The 21,552-nt window shown below is 40.0% G+C and overlaps 1 protein-coding gene across 2 annotated transcripts; it reads right to left on the reverse strand.

Moving 5' to 3' along the window:
• Positions 1-106: 106 nt before the first annotated feature.
• On the reverse strand, positions 107-21,052 carry LOC124181341 (histone acetyltransferase KAT6B). 2 transcript variants are annotated; one of them, XM_046567819.1, is made up of 6 exons: positions 20,357-21,052; positions 16,769-17,508; positions 10,198-10,670; positions 8,264-9,795; positions 6,146-6,528; positions 107-5,907 (listed from the first exon to the last, which is right to left on the reverse strand). In XM_046567819.1, the coding sequence occupies exons 2-6, from the start codon at positions 17,315-17,317 to the stop codon at positions 1,438-1,440; spliced, it is 7,407 nt and encodes a 2,468-aa protein (XP_046423775.1). In that variant the 5' UTR covers positions 17,318-17,508; positions 20,357-21,052; the 3' UTR covers positions 107-1,437. The 2 variants fall into 2 exon arrangements, with proteins under 2 accessions (XP_046423775.1, XP_046423784.1); XM_046567828.1 differs by having other exon boundaries at positions 9,707-9,795; positions 20,357-21,051.
• Between the last annotated feature and the right edge of the window lie 500 nt (positions 21,053-21,552).

Raw genomic sequence — 21,552 nt, forward strand, 5'->3', positions numbered from 1 at the left:
AATTTACAAATTGACATCGACCAAGTATAATGAAATCGAACACCACTCAATTATACTTACGTAATGCATACATCTTGGCATCTCATAAGTTTGTTCTCTGTCGATCTCTTTTCACGTTTTTTATTCAAAAATATTGAACAATTGTCGATATAATTTTCTGGTACTATGTAAAAATTGTACAATTTAATTTTGTGAAACTATGGTGAGTACAATTTAATATCTCGGTTCGATTCAAAGCATAAAATGATATCACTATAAATAAAAACATGTTCGTCAAGGATTACACGACGGCAAGGTTAAAGCCTGATTATCTACTTTCATCTTTATACGACGTTAATAGCGGTTTTCATTCTACTAGATCAGTAGATGAATTTAAAATTAATCAATAAAATACTCTATATAAACTATTTACGAGTGTAGTTTTATTTGTTAGTATGATTTATATCTATGTACAATAAATATTGATGTATCTTTACACTATATTTTAAAGACCTTCCTTATTATTTATAATTACACTAACACTAGCGATTTACTTTTGCTGTCAGATGTTTGGAAAAATTAACTTGAATGTGTATTATAAATATAATTTCACGAGCTGTTCTGCAAAGTATCAATGGGAATCATAAAAAGTTAAAATACATGGACGAGCACCACACATTTAAAGTTTAAAATATGAAATATACTTTTCACAATAAAAAAAAAAATAGTTTCCACAACAGTTTGCGATTATTTGCAGAATAGCTCTAACTATACAGTCACAATCCTTTCGGACCAAGTGTGCCCTCTCAATACTAAGTGATATTATTACATACAATAGCGGTTGTGAGTGAACATGTGATAAGAATAAAATATAATTATGTGTGTAATGGTGTGTAATATTAATATTAATAAGTAGTTTATGATACATAAAGTACAGCGTGCCCCAAAACGTAAACAACAATGCTTAACAATCGATAATATCAAACAGAATATTATTCATAAGTATTTTATATAAATATTATGATACACAAACGTAACACCTTGAGAAAAATGCCCTACTAAAAATACGTATTTACTTTGTCGTGGGGTCTCTCTCGGCTATTTTTATGATATCCAAAGTTCATTGACAAAAATATCAAACATTTTGAGACATGTGAAGTGATTCAAAATATTGGAACTGTTTCACAAGCTTTCAAACTTCAATTGATGTGATACCACTACTCTAGGTTCGAATGATTGAGTAGCTTTGACACTCGATGTAATGAAGTGGTCGATAGTGACCAATTATCATCCATTTGAAACGATTGAATGGTTCGAAGTAAGAAGATATGAGTTTATTAAGGTACAGAATTTGCTCTGTCATGAACTCTGAATATTACAACTCATCTCATACTGTTTCCCAGGAACAGGTCTTTTATGAGGGGGGAAAAAAAAAAGATCAGAAGTTTATAGCTAAGGCTAGCGTGGTCTCATTGTGCCATTAAGGGGTTGCATAAGGCTCCCGTTTATATAGCCGTGATACGTCGTGTAGACGGCTGCCGGGTTTTGTTGGTGTGGATCTTGAGAATACGGCACGTTAACCACACCTACTGGTAACTGACTCGCCTGATTCATAAAACCACCGAGCTGTGCCGCCTGATTCATGTAACCAGTCGTTGGTTGAGCAACTCTGTAGCCATATGGTGAAGCCATTATATTTGGATTCAACGTAACGTTTGGACTAACACGAGAAGCAGCACTTTGCATTTGTGGGCAAGTACCACTTGGGTCCAATGACTGCCTATATAGACCCTCGCTGGCATATGTTTGATTCAAAGATGCCATATTTGCGTTTGCCGATGGCCTCGAAGCAGATCTACTTGATGGTCCAGGAGTGCCGGGTGGTGCAGTATTTACATTATAATAATTCTTACCATATCCTAGAGGTACCTGGGGAGGTGTAGGTAGCTGTCTCGATGTTTGTGGGGGTGTCATGGTATGAGGGATAGGTGGGGGTGGGGTCAAGTTCATAGCCGGTGGAGGAGTTGGAGGTATCATTTCCAAACCATTTGTCAACTGTTGTAATTTTGCCAAACTACAAGAGTTCGGAGTTTGATGATTACCAGATCCTGTGAGTGATGGTGGGGCCGGTGTGTGTGAGTGAGGTGGCATTGTACTTGTCTGAATGTAGAAATTCGTGGCTGTCGTACAAGGTGTTGGAGCTCCAGATCTGCCACCTCTGTGTTGGATAACGTAAGTATTTTGTGTTGGAAATGCTTGAGACGCCACGGCCATATAATTTCCTTGAGAAATAACAGCCATATTGTGAGAGTGGGCTGCATGTGTATGCGAATGAGGATGAGACATTGGCGGCACAGTCATGGAAGACTGTTGGTACTGGGGCGGTAAATGCGATCCATGTGTGTGGGCTATAGTATTATGACTAACGTGGGCTGCTGAATGTTGAGAACTCTGAGCATGGGAGGTTGGTGGAGTAGCACGATGAGACCTTTGTTGGGTAGATCTCGATCTATGCGTTTGTGATCCACTTGCTCGCTTACTACTGTGAGACTGCGATTGTTGTTGATGTGCAGACTGTTGTTGTTGTTGCTGTTGTTGTTGTTGCTGCTGCTGCTGCTGCTGCTGCTGCTGCTGTTGTTGTTGTTGTTGTTGTTGTTGTTGTTGTTGTTGTTGCTGCTGTTGTTGTTGTTGTTGTGATTGGCTATGAGCCATGCTTTGATTTTGTGCTTGTTGCTGAGCTCCAAGAGATAACTGCATTGGTTGTGGGGTATGCGACTGAGGGAGTGGCTGTGGGGTATGACTTTGAGGCATAGGTTGTGGGCTTTGAATAGGTATATTTTGTGGCGTATGGGACTGAGATAATGGTTGCGGTGTATGAGACTGAGAAAGAGGTTGAGGAGTATGGCTCTGAGGAATGGGTTGTGGACTCTGCGTTGGAATACTTTGAGGAGTATGTGACTGTGGAGTATGTGACTGGGGTGTACGTGGTTGCTGCAGCGGCTGTGGTGTGTGGGGCTGATGCATGGGATGTATTGCTACATGCGCCGGTGGCGTATGCTGAGGCATTGAACAATCTGAGTACTGTACTTGTGGTGGAATATTAACCGCAACTGGAGGTGCTGTGATTTGCAATGAGGTTGCAATATTCGTTGGAGCAGATGGAGGCATAGGTAATGCGCTAGGAGGTCTTTCCACACTGTTTTGAGATGCTAAATCACTAGCTATTGATGTAGGAGATTCTAACCCAAGCTGATTGACATCAAGTTCACATTGTCCATAATGCAACGAATGTACGGAATTAGTTGTGGAATCTGGAGTATAAACACCCATTGAAGGTAAGTCTGGCTGCGAAGGAGGAGTTCTTTTCACAGACCCCGGATTGTCTAAATGAGGCGTAGTTTTACCACTTTCAGGGGAGTTTTGTTTTTCTTCTTGATGTATCTGAAGATGTAGCGTGTCCTGTTCTATCACAGGTACTATCTTTTCCTGAGGTGTAGGTAGTTGGGTCTCCATCATTACTAAATTGCCAGTGGAACTTTCCCTTTTTTCAGCGAGCAGGTTATTTGCTTTACTTTGTGACAAACTATCTTTCAATTCCTTAGGTTTTTCCCACATGTTTGGTTGCTGTGGGATGGATTGTTCTTGATCTATTTTCTCCGTTTTTTCTGGAATTTTTTCCTTTGACGGTGATGCAGGTTGAACAGGAGCAGTTATCTCTGGAATTTGTCCTGTTTCCGAATTTTTTAGAAGCTCCTTAGAGACATCGTTTCTTTCTTCAACAATAGGTTTATCTACTTCACTTTTTCTTGGACTTGGTTTTTCTTTTTGCTTCATAGTTTTATCCTTTACAATTTCTTTTTCGACCATTTTTTCTAGCTTCTCTACCTTGTCCTTGACTGGACTGGGTGGTGTGAGTGGTGCTTGTTGCGATATCGATTTTGACCTTGGAGGAGGTTCTTCTTCTTCTTCTCCCTCATCCTCATCACCACCCTCATATTCACCTGGACTTCCAGTTGGTAATTCGCTTTCAGTTCGATCTGTTACTGTTGGTGTTTCGATTTGGTCTACTTTATCATCTTTTATACTACTTGGCCTTGAAGGAAATATCTCAGGAATAGTCATTTGTTCGCTAGATACTTTAGTTTGTACCTCTTCAGGAGGAGGTGACAGCGAAGGTGGAGGAATGACAGGACTTTTTGTCCTGTCCTTAGTTGGTGATTCAGGTTTTAACTCAGGCATCTTCAAGTTGTCAGCTACTGTAGCTACCGCAACTTTGGCTCTACTACGCCTCGACATTGGAGAACATTTTACATCTTTGATTTCCTCCTTTTTCCCATTACATTGTGCATCTTCTAGTGCCTTCTTTTCTCTTGCTTGTTTTGCTTGTAGATTTTTTGTTTGTCGGCTAGTAACTTTCATCAAAATATCATCCAATTTGCTTTGTTTCTTTGTAGGCTTTGGAGTAGGTACTGGAGATGGTGGTGTTGAGATTTTGAGAGGACTGTTCGGAACTTCTATTGTTGCGTCCAATTGTACTTCTGTTTCTTCGGCCTTGTTCTTTTCCTCCTTTTCACTTTCTCTTTTCTTTTCTCTGTCTCTTTCTCGTTCGTTGTCTTTTTCTCTTTCATTTTCCCTCTCTTTATCCTTTTCCTTAATTTTCTCCTTTTCTTTTTCTTTCGCTATTTCTTTTTCCTTTTCCTTTTCCCTTTCTTTTTCTCTCTCTTTTTCTTTCTCCTTCTCCTTTTCCCTAATAGATTCACGAGTTCGTTTTCTACTACTTTCAACTTTCTCTTCTTTATCTTCAGATTCAGTCTTTTCGGAATGTTTTCGTTTTCTTGAAGGTATTGAAACTGGGGGTTCGACTATAACATTTTTCGGTGCCCTTATTCTTCTCCTTGAAGTTGATGTTGGGGTTGCTTTAGGAGTATTTGTAACGGGAGGATTTTTTGCAGCAGCACTTTTCGTATTTTTTGATGTGACCAAGACCTCCTTATCCACTTCCATATTCATCTTTGTTTCTTCAATATCTACGACTTTCTGACTATCCTTGACCACTACTTTGTTGTCATTGATTTTGTCTTTGTTTTTATCTTTTTCTTTAAGGTGAACAGTTTTTTGAGTAGATTTGGGTTTTAGAGGAGATGCTCTTCTGTGTCCCGATCTCCTTCCCCGTGGCTTCTTTTTTATTTTGACCTTCTGAATTTTTTCTACAATTGTCGGTATGGGCTTAGGCTCAAGTATCGGTGAACTTTCGGAACCAGTCTCCCCCCCTTCCTCAGTACTTAGATATGGGTTGGAAATCTGACTGAGCAATGGAATCCACCGTAAGCATTCTGGATCTAAACTTATTCGAGAACTCTTGCGAACTTTTGCCATGTGAATGTCAACTTTATTCCAATCCACGGCTATTATTACCTTTGGTTTGTCATCCTTAGATGTATTAACTGGTCTGATAAAACCAAGTAGCTGCATTGCCATTGCAATGTCATGAGCTGATACTCCAGTTTCTTTTGTGATATCACCTAGCTTAATGTCTTTATCTTTTCGGTGTAAATCCAGGTACTCGAGAACAACACTCTTCCAAAAAGAATAATAAGACACTCTACCCAAATCGGACAGTGGTTTTTCTGGAGTACCTGGAATACCCTCGACTTTTGATAACAAGTAACTAAATTCTATAAGAAAGCGACCAAATCCTTGTCTCTGATACTGGGGTAGAGTCATTATGCATGAAACATTGTACCTTTGCGCAGGACAATGTTTTTCTTTACTGAAATATCCCACTAAATGACAACCGTATTTATCATTCTTTGTGACTGCGTAAAATAAAAATGGTTCAACATCGTAGTAGAGGGTTTTGTGATCCAGAAACAGCTTTGCCAGCAGACATAAATTCTGACAGTAAATTTTATTCACGTTGCCGTCAATCTGGAACAAAGTATCACAAGAGTTTTCAAGAATATTGTTCAACAACGAAATTTTTTTTAGTCGATAAAGCTAATTTTCTAAACAATCCCGAATATGCCCTCCCAGCCGCGTATAATTTTTCAGAAAGAATCAGGTAACAAAAACCTCAAATTGTATTCAGACCAATACGGTAATTGAAGAGATGTTAAGTAATGAGCTATTTGATGATGATTATTCATAACAAATAAAACTGACTCACCTCAAATACAGATAAGCCGTTACATCGATAAATTTCTGTGGCAGGTGGATGTCTCCATTGGCATTTATCCATATGCCTGTCCAACACAGCTCGACTTTTAGTGTACTTCAAACAGAATTCACAGAAGAACAACTTGGGTAATCTAGCATATTCTTGAGGAAATGGACTGGAGTACCAAGTCTCGACTTCGTATCTGCCAAAAACGATTGCAGCAGGATTTCTGCTACCAGATCCAGGTCCGGTACCACCAGGACTCAGAGACGAGTCTGTAACCTCAACAGATGTCACAGTTGAACCGTTAGCTCGTTCCCTAGCCTCTTTAAATAGATCCACATCCTTCTGCGTTACACCTGGGGGTAATGTCTGGGTTGCAACGGGTTCATCTGCAAAGCGTAAATGGATAGTTCTCAACTTCCAAGTAGAATTCATCAGTTTCCAGCTAATAGTTTATACACAGACAAAGAAAAAAAATGTACGCGAATACTTAAATGAAGGTATCCATCGAGAAGTAACTGAAAAGCATACTATTGTAGTAGCAATGAGCCCTGAATACTTCACAGTAATTTTGTTTAGTTCAAGCATTAACATTTTCTTTGTTTCATATGATTTTGTATCTGATAAATTCAAAGACGTTGATTATCAAAAGTGGATAATATGATGGTTTCTACAAGTTGCTTTATAATACTCCATAATAAGCAACATTTCATGTAGTAATAAACTATCTCAAAAGTCATATGCATGACTACATAGTTTGGATGCAAACATTATTTAGCAATTGATTTCATTTTTCTAATTTTTGACATAACTATGGATTTGAAAAATTCGTTCGTTTAAAACAAGTGCAATGTGTTATTTACAAGAAATACATAATTCACGGGCATAGAATTATACGGGATGAATGCTAATTGTAATCCTACATACGTTATGCTATATGTAAAAATAAATTCAAATAACAATAGGTGCAAATAATTGAATTAGTGTTAATTGTGAGTAACAAAGCTAAGCTCTGGGAAGGCGGAATGTGTTGGCAAAGTGTCGAGTACTCTGGGGTATTGAATAAGGGAAACCAATGAGTGATGAATAATTATGCCTGTCAGATATCAAGAACCGCAGCTACAGTAGCCCCGTTAATAAAGAATGGATGATAATGGTAGTAGTGAGTGAGCTGCCACCCAGTGCCATTTATTTGGATGCAGGATAGTTGTTTTCTTTGTTATTTGGGCTGGAAAAGGAATTTCTTTATACACCAGGAAAGATGGCTCACGCATTTAAGTCGGAGGTTCAGATGAGACAATAAGTTTCCTCTAAACGTAATTGATATTATATTGAATAGCATAAATTGATAAAAGCTCGCTGTCTTGACGCCGACTAGTTAATAAATTTTAAGTTGAGTCTCAGTCAATGAAGTCAGAATAAATGCATTTAAATTCAGCAGAATATGGTGGCTATTGCAAAAAAGCAATACATAAAACATTTTCTACGAGAAATCACCATAACAATGAAACAAAAAAATTATAGTGCCAAAGAATAATCAAAGTATCATGCAATGAATGTGGAAAGTTACTTCACAATGTAATGTAAGTGGAGGTATAACGTTTGAATAATAATTTATCAAGGTCTTAATTTTTTGCAAATACTTGAACACAACATCCGATACGGAAAGCCAAAAATTCATCTACTACAAGCTGAACAGTACTTTATCCTTGTATAACACATGAGTTGATTGAACAAACAGAACAATGTTTTTGATTTGTATACCTCTTTTCAAATTACACCATGATTTTGTTAAGCGATTGAAAAAACATGATTGTTCAGTTTAAATAATGTTTCTACTGATCACGTTAATAACAATTACAAATACTTGAGCTGGTTACCGACTTATGAAGCAGATTATTTCATAAATTCACTCAATTCAACCTTAAAACAATCACGTTATCCTGAAGAGAATATCTCTCACACACACACACATACACACACACACACACACATCCACGCACGCATCACACCACACCACACCGCCAACACATCCACGGTGGTGAGCGAGGATTAGATTAAGGGAAGTCGCGATGGGGTGCATTTTTCAGGTTTGGATCGTGAATGGGTGGGGTAGACTCTTACCCTTCTTGGTGGAGCAGGGTGTCGCGCGGGGTGTCGTGGTGGTGTTGGTGGTGGTGGCGCTAGTATAGGTTCGAGGGTTGGGTTTTGGATTTGGTTTAAGGTTGGAATTGCTGCCGGGGATATTTTTTGGAATAGCGGGCTCAGGGTGGCGAGTCTGGGTGGCCTCTGTGATCAGTTGTTTTTTTCGCGAATGCTGCTCATTCTTCATTAGACTGGAAGGCGATGAACAAGGTGAGACCATGCTGCCATATTTAAGACATCGTGATTCGTCAACACCTTTCAAAAATTTTTTTTGGTCCTGTTCATGACGTTTGCTATTGACTGCAGTTTTCACTAAATTAGAGGGTGTCATTTTAGGTTGCTTATGAAAATCTTGGAACTCTTGCGAATCTTGTGAGTTCGATCGAAAGAAACTTTCATCAGAAGGTATAAATATGCCAGGTCTAGGTACTCTGAGAATTTCCGTGACATCACTAGGCTTTTTCTTTTCAGTTTTTCCAACATTTCCTGTTGGCTCCTCCTGTTTACATTCCTGATTCCCTTTCGATATTTTATTCGATTTAACAATAATATTGGAATTGCTGCGCTCCTCAGGGCTGGGCCTTTTTCTTCTATCAGGAGCATAATTTGGGGCCTGAGTACCTGATCGTGCCCTGCTATTGGTTGGAGCTGTAAAGAAGTGGCTAAGACCGTCGAATAGACCTTTCAACTGACCTACACCGGGTTTGATTTTACTGTCAGATGAGAAAGTCGAGCTGTCATGGCTAATTTTCTGCTTCTTTTTATTGTCCAAAGGACTTATAGCTGGCTGTATATTAAATCCAAACGTAGGTTTAGTACTCAAGTCAAGTTTTGGTAATGATGCACCAAAGGTGTTTGTTATGTTGCTAAAAAACGGCGATTCCACGTTTAGTTTAGCAGCAGCTGCAGCAAAGCCCCAAGGTTTGTCCTCGTTAAGATCACAAGAGAAAGGCCCTGATGATTTTTGATGTTCTTCTTGTTCTTCCTCCTCGTCATCATCGGAGGAAGACGAATCGCTAGAATCACTTGAACTACTCGAACTACCTTCAGCATCGTCGTTATCCTGGTCGTCAGAGCTATCTGTATCGTCAGAACTATCACTTTCGCTAACCTCGCTGCCGCTGCTGCTAGACACTGGGGGCACCCTTCTATTAGGGGTGCTTTTTTTAGGGGTTACGTTGTTCTGAGACGATTTAGGACTGACACTTTGAGAGGACCTAGACTTATCACCGCCCCCCACCCGCTTTAGCTTATTGTGATCTGCGTTAAACGCGCTCGATCTAAAGAACTTTTGCTTCTCTTTAGAGATCCTATCGTTCTTTTCTTCAAGCAGCCTACCCTGGCCTGCGAGTGGGGTGGGGGGTTGTGGTAATGGAGAAGGATTTTGGGTTGGTTGACAGGGAGAGACAACACCCGCATTACCGTCCGAGCAGCTCTCCACCAGAGCTGCGGGCGCAGTACTCTTCTTTGCTGGAGTCACACCTGCCAAGCTCTTCCGTGATACTCCTAATCTGTAAGTCAACCAAATACTTGCAATGTAGCATATTAAATTGGGAATGTTCGATTACCTCGTCAATTTGCTGTTGACAATTAGAATTTACGAAGAATTATGGTAAATTTTTTACAGTTCTAATTGATTGTCCATTATAGAATCATACTTTAACTAAATTTCAATTCTTTGCACGACATTCATCATGATTCATTAGGGCTAAAGAGTGTTTACTCAATGGATATAAACATCAAACAAATGATTTCGAGTATTTCGTCACCTATATGTCACTAAACTTGTTTGATGAAAACATCACATTTCTTGTCTCTGAAAAAATTATTTTGAAAACTATCTTTGAACCTTTTCGGCTAGTGTTTGTGCATGGTAATTTTATTTTAAGAGTGAATCACACATTTCAACTTACTTTCTATTCTCACGAATCTTGCTAAGTTTTTTCCTTGTACTTGTGGGTGTCCCAGATTCAAGATTAGATGCATCATGCACTTTATGTTTTTTACTATCTTCCTTTGGTGTGTTGGGTGCATGTGCAGTTTGACAGTGTCGACACCTCCACGGTGCTTTATTTTTTTTATCCAGAACGGGGTCTAAGCACGTTGGGTGATAGCACTTGATGCATCCAGCACACTTAACTAGATAGTTCTGAGACGCCTGCTCCAGTTTGCAGCCAGCGCATGTCGGAGAACAATCGTCACAGCTCCATGACGTACCTCTGTCCACAAGAATCGAAAGTTCTGGAGGAGCGCACGAATTGTGAAGCGCTGCACCACATATACTACATCTACTCAACTTCTCTGCAGCGTTACGTTTGTTGTTGTTGTTATTTCCAGCTGTTGTAGTCCCAAGACACTCTTTGCATATCGGCAATGGTGCAGGAGGCTAGACAAAACAAACATCAATAATAATGAATTTGAGGATCCAAGATCAACGACATGCTCAGCTTCAAGTTAGGGCATAAGTAATGACTGTATAGCGTGATTTCTTTGTCATTATAACATTTTCAATACGGGTGCAAAACGTTTTTTGAATTGAAGAAACCTTCGGTTACTATGGGTTCACGGACTCAATTTGTGAGATGGCGATAAAACATAACACTACAATAAATTCTAGAATTTTTCTAGAACTAATATTCAGAAATTACTTTTGGCTACATTATGATGGAAAGTATAGGTATGTTTGATGTAAAACATTGTATAAACGATTCCGTAAGACAGAAGACTTGTAGGGGAAAATATGCAAGTCACTTGTCCTAAGTATTTGCATGACGTTTGCGACTCAAAAGCAGATCACCATTTGTTTCCATGTATTCCATTTTATCAGTAATGCATACATTTACGATGTGTAAATACATATGTTATACAACCATGTAGCTATTGCATCTTAAGTTTAATTTGTTTGTAGTTATAATGCTTTCTAACCCATCCCATCCTTGATTTACATGAAGAGTTTCTGCAAATTACGTTTTGTTATGTAGTGTAAAATTTGATAAAGTTTTGCTGTACAACCCGGCTAGAATGATCAGTCAAATCGTCTTTTTTTTTATTGATTTGAATGTTACACCAAGTGAGATAACAGCCCGGTATAATCACAGTGAGTTGTCAAGAAGTTATCATATACATTAAAATGCCTTGCAAGTTACTTCGACAATGCACAAAGAATTCATAATTTAATATTCAGGTTCCTGATCATTTTCAACACGTGAGAAATAACCCTGCAGATATCAAGATGGATAACGGCTCGGATGTTTTTGTAGAGTTTATCCTTGGAAACTCTTAAACGTAACTTTTCTCTATCTGTAACAGTTAGGTCAGCGTTCGCATAAGTGTGTGATCCTGTTCCGATTTGGCTTAGAAATATCGGTGTACCTCTAAAACTATTGATCTAATTGTATTAAAATGTAGACTAAAACCTAGCCTGACATAGCTATCCACAGACAAAAAAAAATCAAAATCGTTTCAGTAATTTTAGAGTGATAACCTAACATACAAACAGACAGACAGACAGGTGTTGAATATGTCGAAAAGAGAAGAAGCAATGCAGCTGCAAAGAATAAACTATAAAAGCGCCAGTTTCGATTGATTTCTTATAATAGAAAGTTGTGGACAGTTGATGTCTATCATTCGACATATACAGTAGATGAGATACAAAATGAATGGTTAACAATTCTCTCTGTCTCTCACACGCTTCAGCTATATCATGGCTTTCAAGTGGCCAGTATAGAATGAAGATGGAAATAAACAACTTTCTAAAAGTAAAATAAAGTAAATACAAACAGGATCCATATCATCCCAAGCACATCATCGTGACACCAATCCTTGGTGACCTTGATTCAAAAAGATACTTGTGTATATTCGTTGAACGTACAATAATATATATGGGTCTCAATACACATGAATACAATGGTTCTCGATTAAATCGCAAAATATAAGAATCGAACAGTAAAGCTCGTAACCTTCCATACTTCGAGGTATACCTGCGGAATCCTATAAATGAACAACAATTAAAACGTAAAAGAAAAACGAATTCACGGGGTCCCCAGAATCGCGCGTGCACTTTTCCCGCAGAGTGAAAAATAATTCGTACTTACGTATATAAATTGTTACGCGTGAAAAAATTAAAATTAAAAAAGTTTTGAATACGTTTCAAATTTGGCAAACATCGTATTACAGTACAACTACCTCAAGCGTCTCTTGATCGATCGAAAAGCGAATAGAAAAGCGCGCGAAAGGCAGATAATAACTTTCCGGTTTGTGGTGGGGCAACAAAAGAAGGGAAGAGGGAGAAGGTGAAGGAAGGCGAGGGAACGCGGTTGTAAGACTCGTATCAGGCGTTATATACTTTCTGTTGCCGACGACGACAAGCTGCACGCGTCGTCGCAACGCTGGGCGTCGCACGTCGTTGTCGTCGGCGTTGACGCAGTGACATACACGCACGGCACAGCATGCAGGGTAACACGAGTAAACAATAAGAAAAAAAAGGCAGGTAAAAGAAAAAAAAAGGTTTTTGTTCTTGCTAGTGCACGGATCAATAAAGGAAACGATATGCAAATGAGCGACCGGAAGCCAACCGAGATACCACTGGCCCATCGAGGCGTGGGCAGTGGTCGTGACTCGGTGTGACTTCAGCCCCCCCCCCCCCGGGCTCTACTGAAATACTTGAAGAAAAAAATTGGGGAATAGAGGGAAATGAAAAATAATCATAGTTGACGTGTGTGATATTCCTCTGTCATGATTTATACCATCCCGCGTTCACTCATCTCTTTAGCAGTCTTTCGACCATATTGTAAAGTAGAAAAACTTAACAAGGACGTCAAGCTGTTTCCTTTTAATTCACACGAATAACCGTGTACAAAAGCGCTTCTTTACATATGCAAATATATATGAATTATGCTATGTCATCGATGCATATAAAAAAAATGAAAAGTAGAAATTAACTGATCACGTACAGTCCGACCTCTCAATAAGAGCGCCAAAGCCCCCGAGGGGGAGTTTTTCCGTAAATTCAAGTACCCCCACCATGCTTCTCTTCCACTTACTCTCTCTGTCTCTCTCTTTCTTTTCGTGTAGGCTGGACGTTGATATTGACAATAAGAGATTCGCACGTGAATAATTGGAGCTTTGAAATTGAGTTGGAGTGGGCGAAGCACGCATAACGAAGTACAAAGTAGAAATGGAGAGCTTCTTTCCGATGTTATCACATCATTGGTTAATTCCGTTTTAGAACCCGAAACGGAGCGATCGACGGAGATGTAATAGAAAATGAATGTCAACCAACAAACGGCTACGCGTGCTTGTATAATGTACAACGAGTCCCAGGGATAGGAACGACAAGAACTACTTAGATAAGTAAGGATGGTTAATTGCGGAAATACCTGCAGTAACAAGAATAAGAGAATGTTAAGCCTTCAAATGATTGTCAGGACGAGGCCCATGTCGAACTTTTAAAGACCTCTACAAACCATCCGGGAACAACTCTATAATTTACAACGGCACTGCGCACTAATGTATACATTATACTGTATGCATATATGCGTAACAGTCAGGTGGTAATCGATCACGCGGCTCAACAGTCCGACTCGTCCACCTTTCCTCCATTTCTTCTATACCTCTTGTCCTGCACCGCCTCATACACAAGGTGATATAATACATGCGCTCATTGCCTTACAATTAGTTTTTATTGTTTCGCGATGTATTTCAACACTGAACTAATAGATGAATCCTGCAATTAACATGGAAAATGCAGGGGAAAATAGTGTGCAATTCAAATGTGCTCAGGGACCTGACGTGAAAGATATTGAACTCTAAATTCAGATAAACTAAACTTATTTTTTTCTTCTTATTTTGTAACTCTTTTCATGCGATTACGGTAATATCATTCGTGTGTTATATATATCAAGTCTTACAACTAAGCGGGCAAATGACCGGCAACATGATATCCCATAAACTAATCAATCAATGTACTAATTACATTAAACGGCTTTGTGCCATGTCTGGGACGGACGCGTTTGTCTCGAGCGAATTAGATGGTATAGAGGCTTTAATTACATCGGTACAATGGGTTGTCAATTCGTTATTAAAAAAACAGCGTAAATCATCCGACGTATCACAGTCGGACGTTGAAACGCTCGAGAGACTTCACACTAAAATATCCATTCATTGCAAATATACTGCTTGTTATAATAATGCCGTAGAAAAAAGTTTCAGGCGAAGTGTCAAATACTGATATTTGGGAAGCGAATGGATTACTATACGATTTCTACATTATTATTATACGACCGATAACTGATGCAGAAAAGTTTATTAGGCACAAGTTTTTTGTAACCAATCTAATACAGGGTTCCGTCCGCTTTTTGGAATCTTAAATTCCCTGAATTTTCCAGGCATTCCAGTCTGAAAATGGGATTTTCCAGTAACCTTTCATGAAATATGCCACTGATTAATGACAATTTTTTTACAAATTATCACTAATACCTTTAATATTAACTAATAACTAACTTATTACTGTCTGACTATCAATTTACAAACAGCCTGCAATTTTCCGTAAGAAAAAAAAACGAAATAAGGTTCGGTATTAGGTAATATACATAGAATGTATGAAGTGGTGCGACGAAACAAAATTTTAAGTGCGATATATTTTTTTATTGAGATCGACGGTACTTTGTATAAGAACGAGTTTATTTCCACGACTGACTCAAAATTCCAGTCTTAATTTCGAAACTCCCTGACTTTTCCCTGCTGTAAAAGACTCCCTGAGTTTTCCCGGTTTTCCCTGTTCGTACGAACCCTGTAATATTATCAAGAGTAAATTGAATGCAAGTATAAAAAAGAAAAAAGGAAACCCATCATTGCAAAGCTGGACAGTTCTGTTAAAAAATTAGGGTGATCCTCGAATGACTCGCGTGACGTACCTATAAGACCAATAAATTGTGAAGTTATTACGCAAATGATGTTACTCAATTCTCATAATTCGACACGACGATATGGAGTGCATACCGAATGTTTATACCGCGAGTCGTAATTATAACACGAATACTCTAAGCTCTGACATCGTGTACAGAAAAGCTCGCATATTCGAATAATTTGGTAGCCCCTCGTCACGCTTGCCTGGACATACAAGTTATACTACAGCGGATTTTCAGCTCGACGTTTCCTCAGTTTGCCAAGTTATATTCTCAAGCGAGAATATAAATTTTAAATAAAGATAAAAACAGAATTATTCCGGTATCGCTTCGTTGTACATACATATGGTGTATGTACATAGGTATAGAGTCGAAAGGAACGCGATAACATCAAAGAAGGCTAACGGAAGGCGCAAAGAACGGCCGTCTGCACTGGGGTGATCACTTGTCCGTATCGTTAGCTCGCAACGAGCTAAGAATACAAATATGCTATATTATTACTCCCCGCGTCTATCGCAGCCCTAAGTTTGCAAATTAAAACGCTGATTTGTCAATTTATTTTCGACACTTCGTGTTACAGAGACAACACGAAATCATGATACAAAACGACTAGTTACTTTGTAATCTCTTTTCCTGAACTATAGGACGATTACTTTCTCGTATGTGGCATAAATACTAATCACGATGCTCATAATAATAAAATTGATAATAATAATAATAATTTATATTCGTAGGTATAAAATTATCGTGTTTTTCGGTAGATCTGACCCGTAACAAAACCACGATAGAAAGCGAGCGAGTGGGTAACGTCGACTTGGCAACGGTAGTTGAACCATTGTGGTACGGAGCAGGTTTAATAGCTACAAATACGATCGCACGTTGCGTAGGTACACTATGCGTCTTGTAATAGTGCAGATAGTATGAACATTATTTGGGTAGATATTCGTGACGTCATTGACATAGATGACGTAAAAGCAGATGGTCAACTTTTGCATAAATCCCAACTTCATTACTTAATGCCAAATTCCAGTTTATACTAATAAACCGCTTATTAATATAATTTATACTGATATTCGACGACAATTATTCAACTGATAAGTGATGACGACTGTACAAGTTGTTCTAATCAGATTGATATTCCCAATTAGCGTATCCCACTGTCCGTAGGTATAATTTATTATGCATTAGGAATAATCTGCACGTTGGATAATATACGGTAGACAGCTGAGGAGGTTGTATCGAGACTGCGATCGCATTTCACGTTGTTTCTGCATTAGGTTGGCTTGCGTAATATAGAAACAAGCTTTCCGCACTATTACGCCATAATCTAGTATCGCCTATGATATAACATAATATTAATAAATACAACGACATAGCGTAAATTGATCTGTGTACACAACAAATCTTCTGTCCTACTCTTGTGTTCAGTGTGAACGTGATAGAATGAAGTAATAAAATAGAAACAGATGATCCGAAATTATTTTAGGGAGAGGGGGGTAAATGGTTACCGTAAATGTGACTGCACAACGAGTACACGTGGTTAAAAGTAAATTGCGGTGGGGGGGAATGGAATACTCACTTTTGCCGGTGAATCCAGGGACGAGTTCTGGGCTGTGGATTCGCTGAGCCGTTTCCCCGTGTTCGGAGGCCTGTCCGGTTGCCGGAACAACCTCCCGTCCTGCAGGACGAAGCCCCGGTCAACGGCACGTTTGGCCGACAATCTCAGCGCCGTTCTCAGATCCCCATCGCTGTCCTCTTCGACAGTATGACTCTGCCGTATGTACTTCTCGATGTTTTTCAAGGTCGAGCCCTCGCGCTCGCCAAGTTCGCGTACCGCCTTGCCGAAGACCTTGCTGAGGTCCGTCGACTTGGAAACCTTGAGCGGACGTGACTGCAGGCCACCAGGATCCTTGTACGAGGATTGTCCCTTGTTGAATACCTTGAGTACATCGCCGCGTTTTACAGCGACCTCAAGATGCTCCCCGATTTCCTCCTCGTGATAATTGTGATGCTGTCGTATAGCGTGACATATCCGCTCGACACTCGGCCGCTGCTTCTGGCTCCGTATCTTTCGTATTGCGTCCAGAAACCACGCCGACCACGTGTCCGCGGACTCCGGCTCCCCCATCTCCGTACTGACAATGAGTCGCGAATGCCTCGCGAATCACTTGACTCGGATCTCGAGTCCCGGTCCCGCATTCACTCAATCGCATTCACATTCTGTCGCCCGAGTCTCGCAGTCCCACCTCGAACGACCGGCTCCACGGCGCCCTCAGCTTTTTCCGTCACCGGCCACCTTAGCTCTCCTCCGCGTATGTTCTACAAGGAAATGAGCACAGTTTTAATCTCGGTTTCAACTCTTTTTCATCCGAACCGCCGAGAAATAGTGACGACGAACGTACATGGAAAAAATACGAAAAGGAAAGGTGAAATACTGTTGTAAATTTCTGACTCAAACGGTTCTGTCCCTATTTTTGCCCCGCTTTCGATAATGTTTCGCTAATCGGTGGTGAACAATGGTCTTTGAAATTTTTTGTCATGAATTTGCGAGTATCAATAACTCTACACTTGTCCATCTGCGTATTTCAGTTTGGTAATCGAAAGTGCTGTCAAAAAATCGTGTACATTCATTTGATGGATTAGGTACGTGAAAGTGAAATAATGTTTCGATGATAGATGACCCGATCGTTAAACGTTTACCTACTGCCCTCAACCTGGATTATAATTGAATTATTTTTTTTTTTGCTTCTTTTTGTGTGTCAAACTCGACTCGCGGATTTAGGCTCGCCGTTGGAATTCACGTGTGTAAATCGATATATATTCAAGTACAAAGTTGTTCTTGACATTCGCTTATAATTTTTCGATTTGTAGGAATGATAATTTAGCAATGTGCGTACATTGTACAAATTATTCATGTGACAGAAAGACACATGTTGCCGCGCGTAATGCATTTAGTCCGTCAATGCAGTAATAATGTTCTTGGACGCGGAATAACTTGAATAACTCGTTTCGAATCTCAAGAACGATTTAGCGATGAATTTTAATTGAAGCGACAGCACTAACCGATGTTTTGAAATTAGCCTTTTAAAAACCGGAAACGAAGAATTAATTCAACCTGCCTTCGGTGCGAGGCGATCATTCGCCATAATAATAATAACAGAATTATCATGCTTATCATCATAACAATAATGAAGAATATAAGGAAAGTCGAGATATCCATTTTTAGGCATTTAAAAAGCATGGAATCACGGGACCTCCACAGTATGTATTGTATCACGCGTCACTTGGTCCGCGAGAGACTAATCGATCTGAACAACGACAGATTCTGACGTACAGAGATCCTCTCTCCTTGTCCTACGCTCGCGGTTGATCACCATTGCGTTCCCTGTTCCGATAGCCATATTATTCCGATTGAATATTAATTCTTTCGACTGTATGTGCGGCTCTGATATCCAAATAAAACGTACACCTACATGCTACAATTTGCGACGATGTTGTTTGCATATGTGTCTATCTCTATACACACTTTTTAGTTCTAGACGTCGGCTCATCCCGTTTGCCAAGCACATTGCTGGCGCTACTAATAAACTAGAAACTTTAGTAGGAAACGTCGTTCAATTTACGTAACCCAAGATTTCTAGTCTTTGTAGAAAGAGATCTGGATTTCAGGTATGTATTAAAAATACTTAGGTATATACCTCGAGGAGTCTTCGAGTGCAATAGTTTGATTTCAAGATTGTCTCGTAAAATAATCCGGCTAACGTGGTATTAATAGATTGCCGTCGGTGTGTAGATACATTGTATATTCCAGCCTGGGTTGGTATAATACGACCTCAAAATTCTCAACAGCGATTTGACAGCGTGACACGAGTGATTACAATGTTACTTTTGCGAATGAAATTTCTATCTCAAGCAATATTCGTACTACGAAATGTCGGGTCATCCGGTGAAAGGTTTGAGATCTGCATGGTCAAGCATGTTATATTCGTCAGAAATTAATTTGTATTTTGAATGCGAGTGATGAAATATACAACGTGTTCGATATCAACGTCACACTTTCGATCACTGATCCCAAACGAATGTTTCCCGCCAAAAAACATGGACATCAAAGTGGAGTGCATACATACCGAAAACAAGAGGTGGGCAATTGAACGCGTTATTGAGGCTTCTCTCTATACTCTTTTACTAAAACATTTATGAACTACGTACAGCGATAAAATTTCCGTGCCGCCGCAATTGGTTAGAAAATGTAGGTGTTCTTACCGTGACGATGTTTACGTTTACAGTACACGGACAGCAGCATTAAAATTCACGAAATCTGTCCGACAACATTGATTACGCAACTAGCAAGCTTGAGAAATTAAACTATTGGCAATAATAATACAAACGAGTATCAGAGTGTAAAACGGGACTGAATACGAAACGGTGATACGCGAGACGAGTAAGACAAGATGCACCTTGACCTAGGATTGGAGTGGCGCGCAAACGCTAGAAGGACGACAATAAACCCGGGCCTGTGCACGCTTAGCTTATTAAGTAAAATAAAATACTGGCTGAACGTCTGTCTGTCTCTCCGTCCGGTAAGACAGGCCGGGTGTTTGGCCCCTCTCAGACTCTCACCCAAGGTGCAGCTGCCGCGCGGCAGCAGCTCGACCTGACCGGGCGGCCAACCGCCGCCCGTCGCTTACCAAAAGGCGAAGAATGAAATGCACTCGTTTCCGACCACGACGGTGATCTGGAAATGAATTGTAATGATCTGGAATCGGTGTTAAGCGGCGGGATGAGCGACCTTGTGAAAATGTCGGACATGTTTAACAATGTAATTGCGACTGTAGTTAGGCATATGAATAACATTCTCGAAGCTAACATTCCCGACGGGCAGCCATCTTGGGCATACTGTTACGATTCATGTTTCGACCCAGTTTACAACTGATATTTAGCCCCTTGCCTGATAATAAAACGTTAATCCGCATCACGTATACATCGAACTTTCGTTATGTCCTTTGCCGGATGACGCAGATGCATTCAGAAGCAAGGGAAACGACTGGAAACTAAACGTGGACACTTGGCGTACGGGCCGAGCTAGCCGTCCCCGCTGTCCTCTATGCGTCGGAAAGATATTCAACGAATTTTTCACCATTCATTGATAAATATTAGGCCATATTACCTGTCACAGACTGTCCATGTGTAATCCACCACGTATGGTATCACCGTAACTTTACTAGCACGATATCACAAACACTAATTATCTAGTAAAACAGCGTCACATTTCACAAATCAACAAAGGTTACCACTTGACAAAGATGGCTGATGGGGGCTACTGCGCAAACGGGAGGGGAACCAACTGCGCCGGTTAGGAGAAACTAGAAACCAATCGGCCAACCAGGAGGTTATGCGACTGGACTGGTATTTTATCATATCACACGCGTCAAATTCGAATCGGAGCATTTTACCGCGCTATAACCTAATCGGAAAGACTTTTTTTCTTCTTTCAATTCGTACTTCGCACGACCTCAATTGCCTTTTGACGTCGATTAATCTCTTCGACCCTAACAACACGTTTTTATGAAATCAACTCCCACACGATATTCAGAAGCGAGCTTTCTACCGCTTATAATACCCTCATCAGAACTCCGGACGATGATTCATGAAATAACAATTACAAATCATGTTTACTTTACGCTCCCGAATTTCGAGCATGGAATGTGTTCACTCGTTTGTGCAATATTGATGCATGGAAATTCGACTCCGTCTAATATGTATAACAATTTCCCCTCGCCCCTTTCCAGATTCTCAATTCAATCAGTCTATACGCTTGTTCAAATTATCATTGATCATTTGCCCGTCCTCCTTAGCCCCCCGGGGCAAACTGCGCTCAACCCAACACGAACCTCCCGGTTCCCCGCGCGCCGCGACCAACGAAAATCCCCTTCCCCCTCGACGACTCCGCCACCTGTATTCCTACTCCACAAGATTCCGTTGCGGATGCCTTTCCGCTCGTACAGCAGAGAATGGACTTTGTGGATAGAAAGGTTTCCTACGAAGCATGTTTCATGATGCCGTAATAGCCAATATGGTTCGAATATACGGTATATTATCGAGAATAGCAAGGTTCAGGGGTTAACGAACTTTAATCCTGTACAGAGATTTATTTTTGGCGATACGTACCTTTGTAGATATTTCTCTGGCGGCTTTATAAATAGTAAAACTCAGTAGATCTATCGAGAATGCTAATTTCATGAGAAAACAAAAAATCAATCAATCTGTACAACAGCGTATTCGAATCGGTTACCGTTCGATCAATGGCTTTATTACGGTAATTGAAGTTATAGGTCGATTCCATGACCTATTTGGAGCAGAATA

Source organism: Neodiprion fabricii, chromosome 1 (genome assembly GCF_021155785.1).
Source record: "Neodiprion fabricii isolate iyNeoFabr1 chromosome 1, iyNeoFabr1.1, whole genome shotgun sequence".
Classification (NCBI taxonomy): Eukaryota; Metazoa; Arthropoda; class Insecta; order Hymenoptera; family Diprionidae; genus Neodiprion; species Neodiprion fabricii.

Bases quoted from the DNA above. Each gene is read 5' to 3' on its own strand.
- LOC124181341 (XM_046567819.1), bottom strand. From the start codon at position 17,317: ATGGGGGAGCCGGAGTCCGCGGACACGTGGTCGGCGTGGTTTCTGGAC. The intron at 9,796-10,197 runs GTAAGTTGAAAT...GTTGACTTACAG, and splicing joins AAGATTCGTGAGAATAGAAA to ATTAGGAGTATCACGGAAGA. The intron at 6,529-8,263 runs GTAAGAGTCTAC...TACGCTTTGCAG, and splicing joins ACCCTGCTCCACCAAGAAGG to ATGAACCCGTTGCAACCCAG.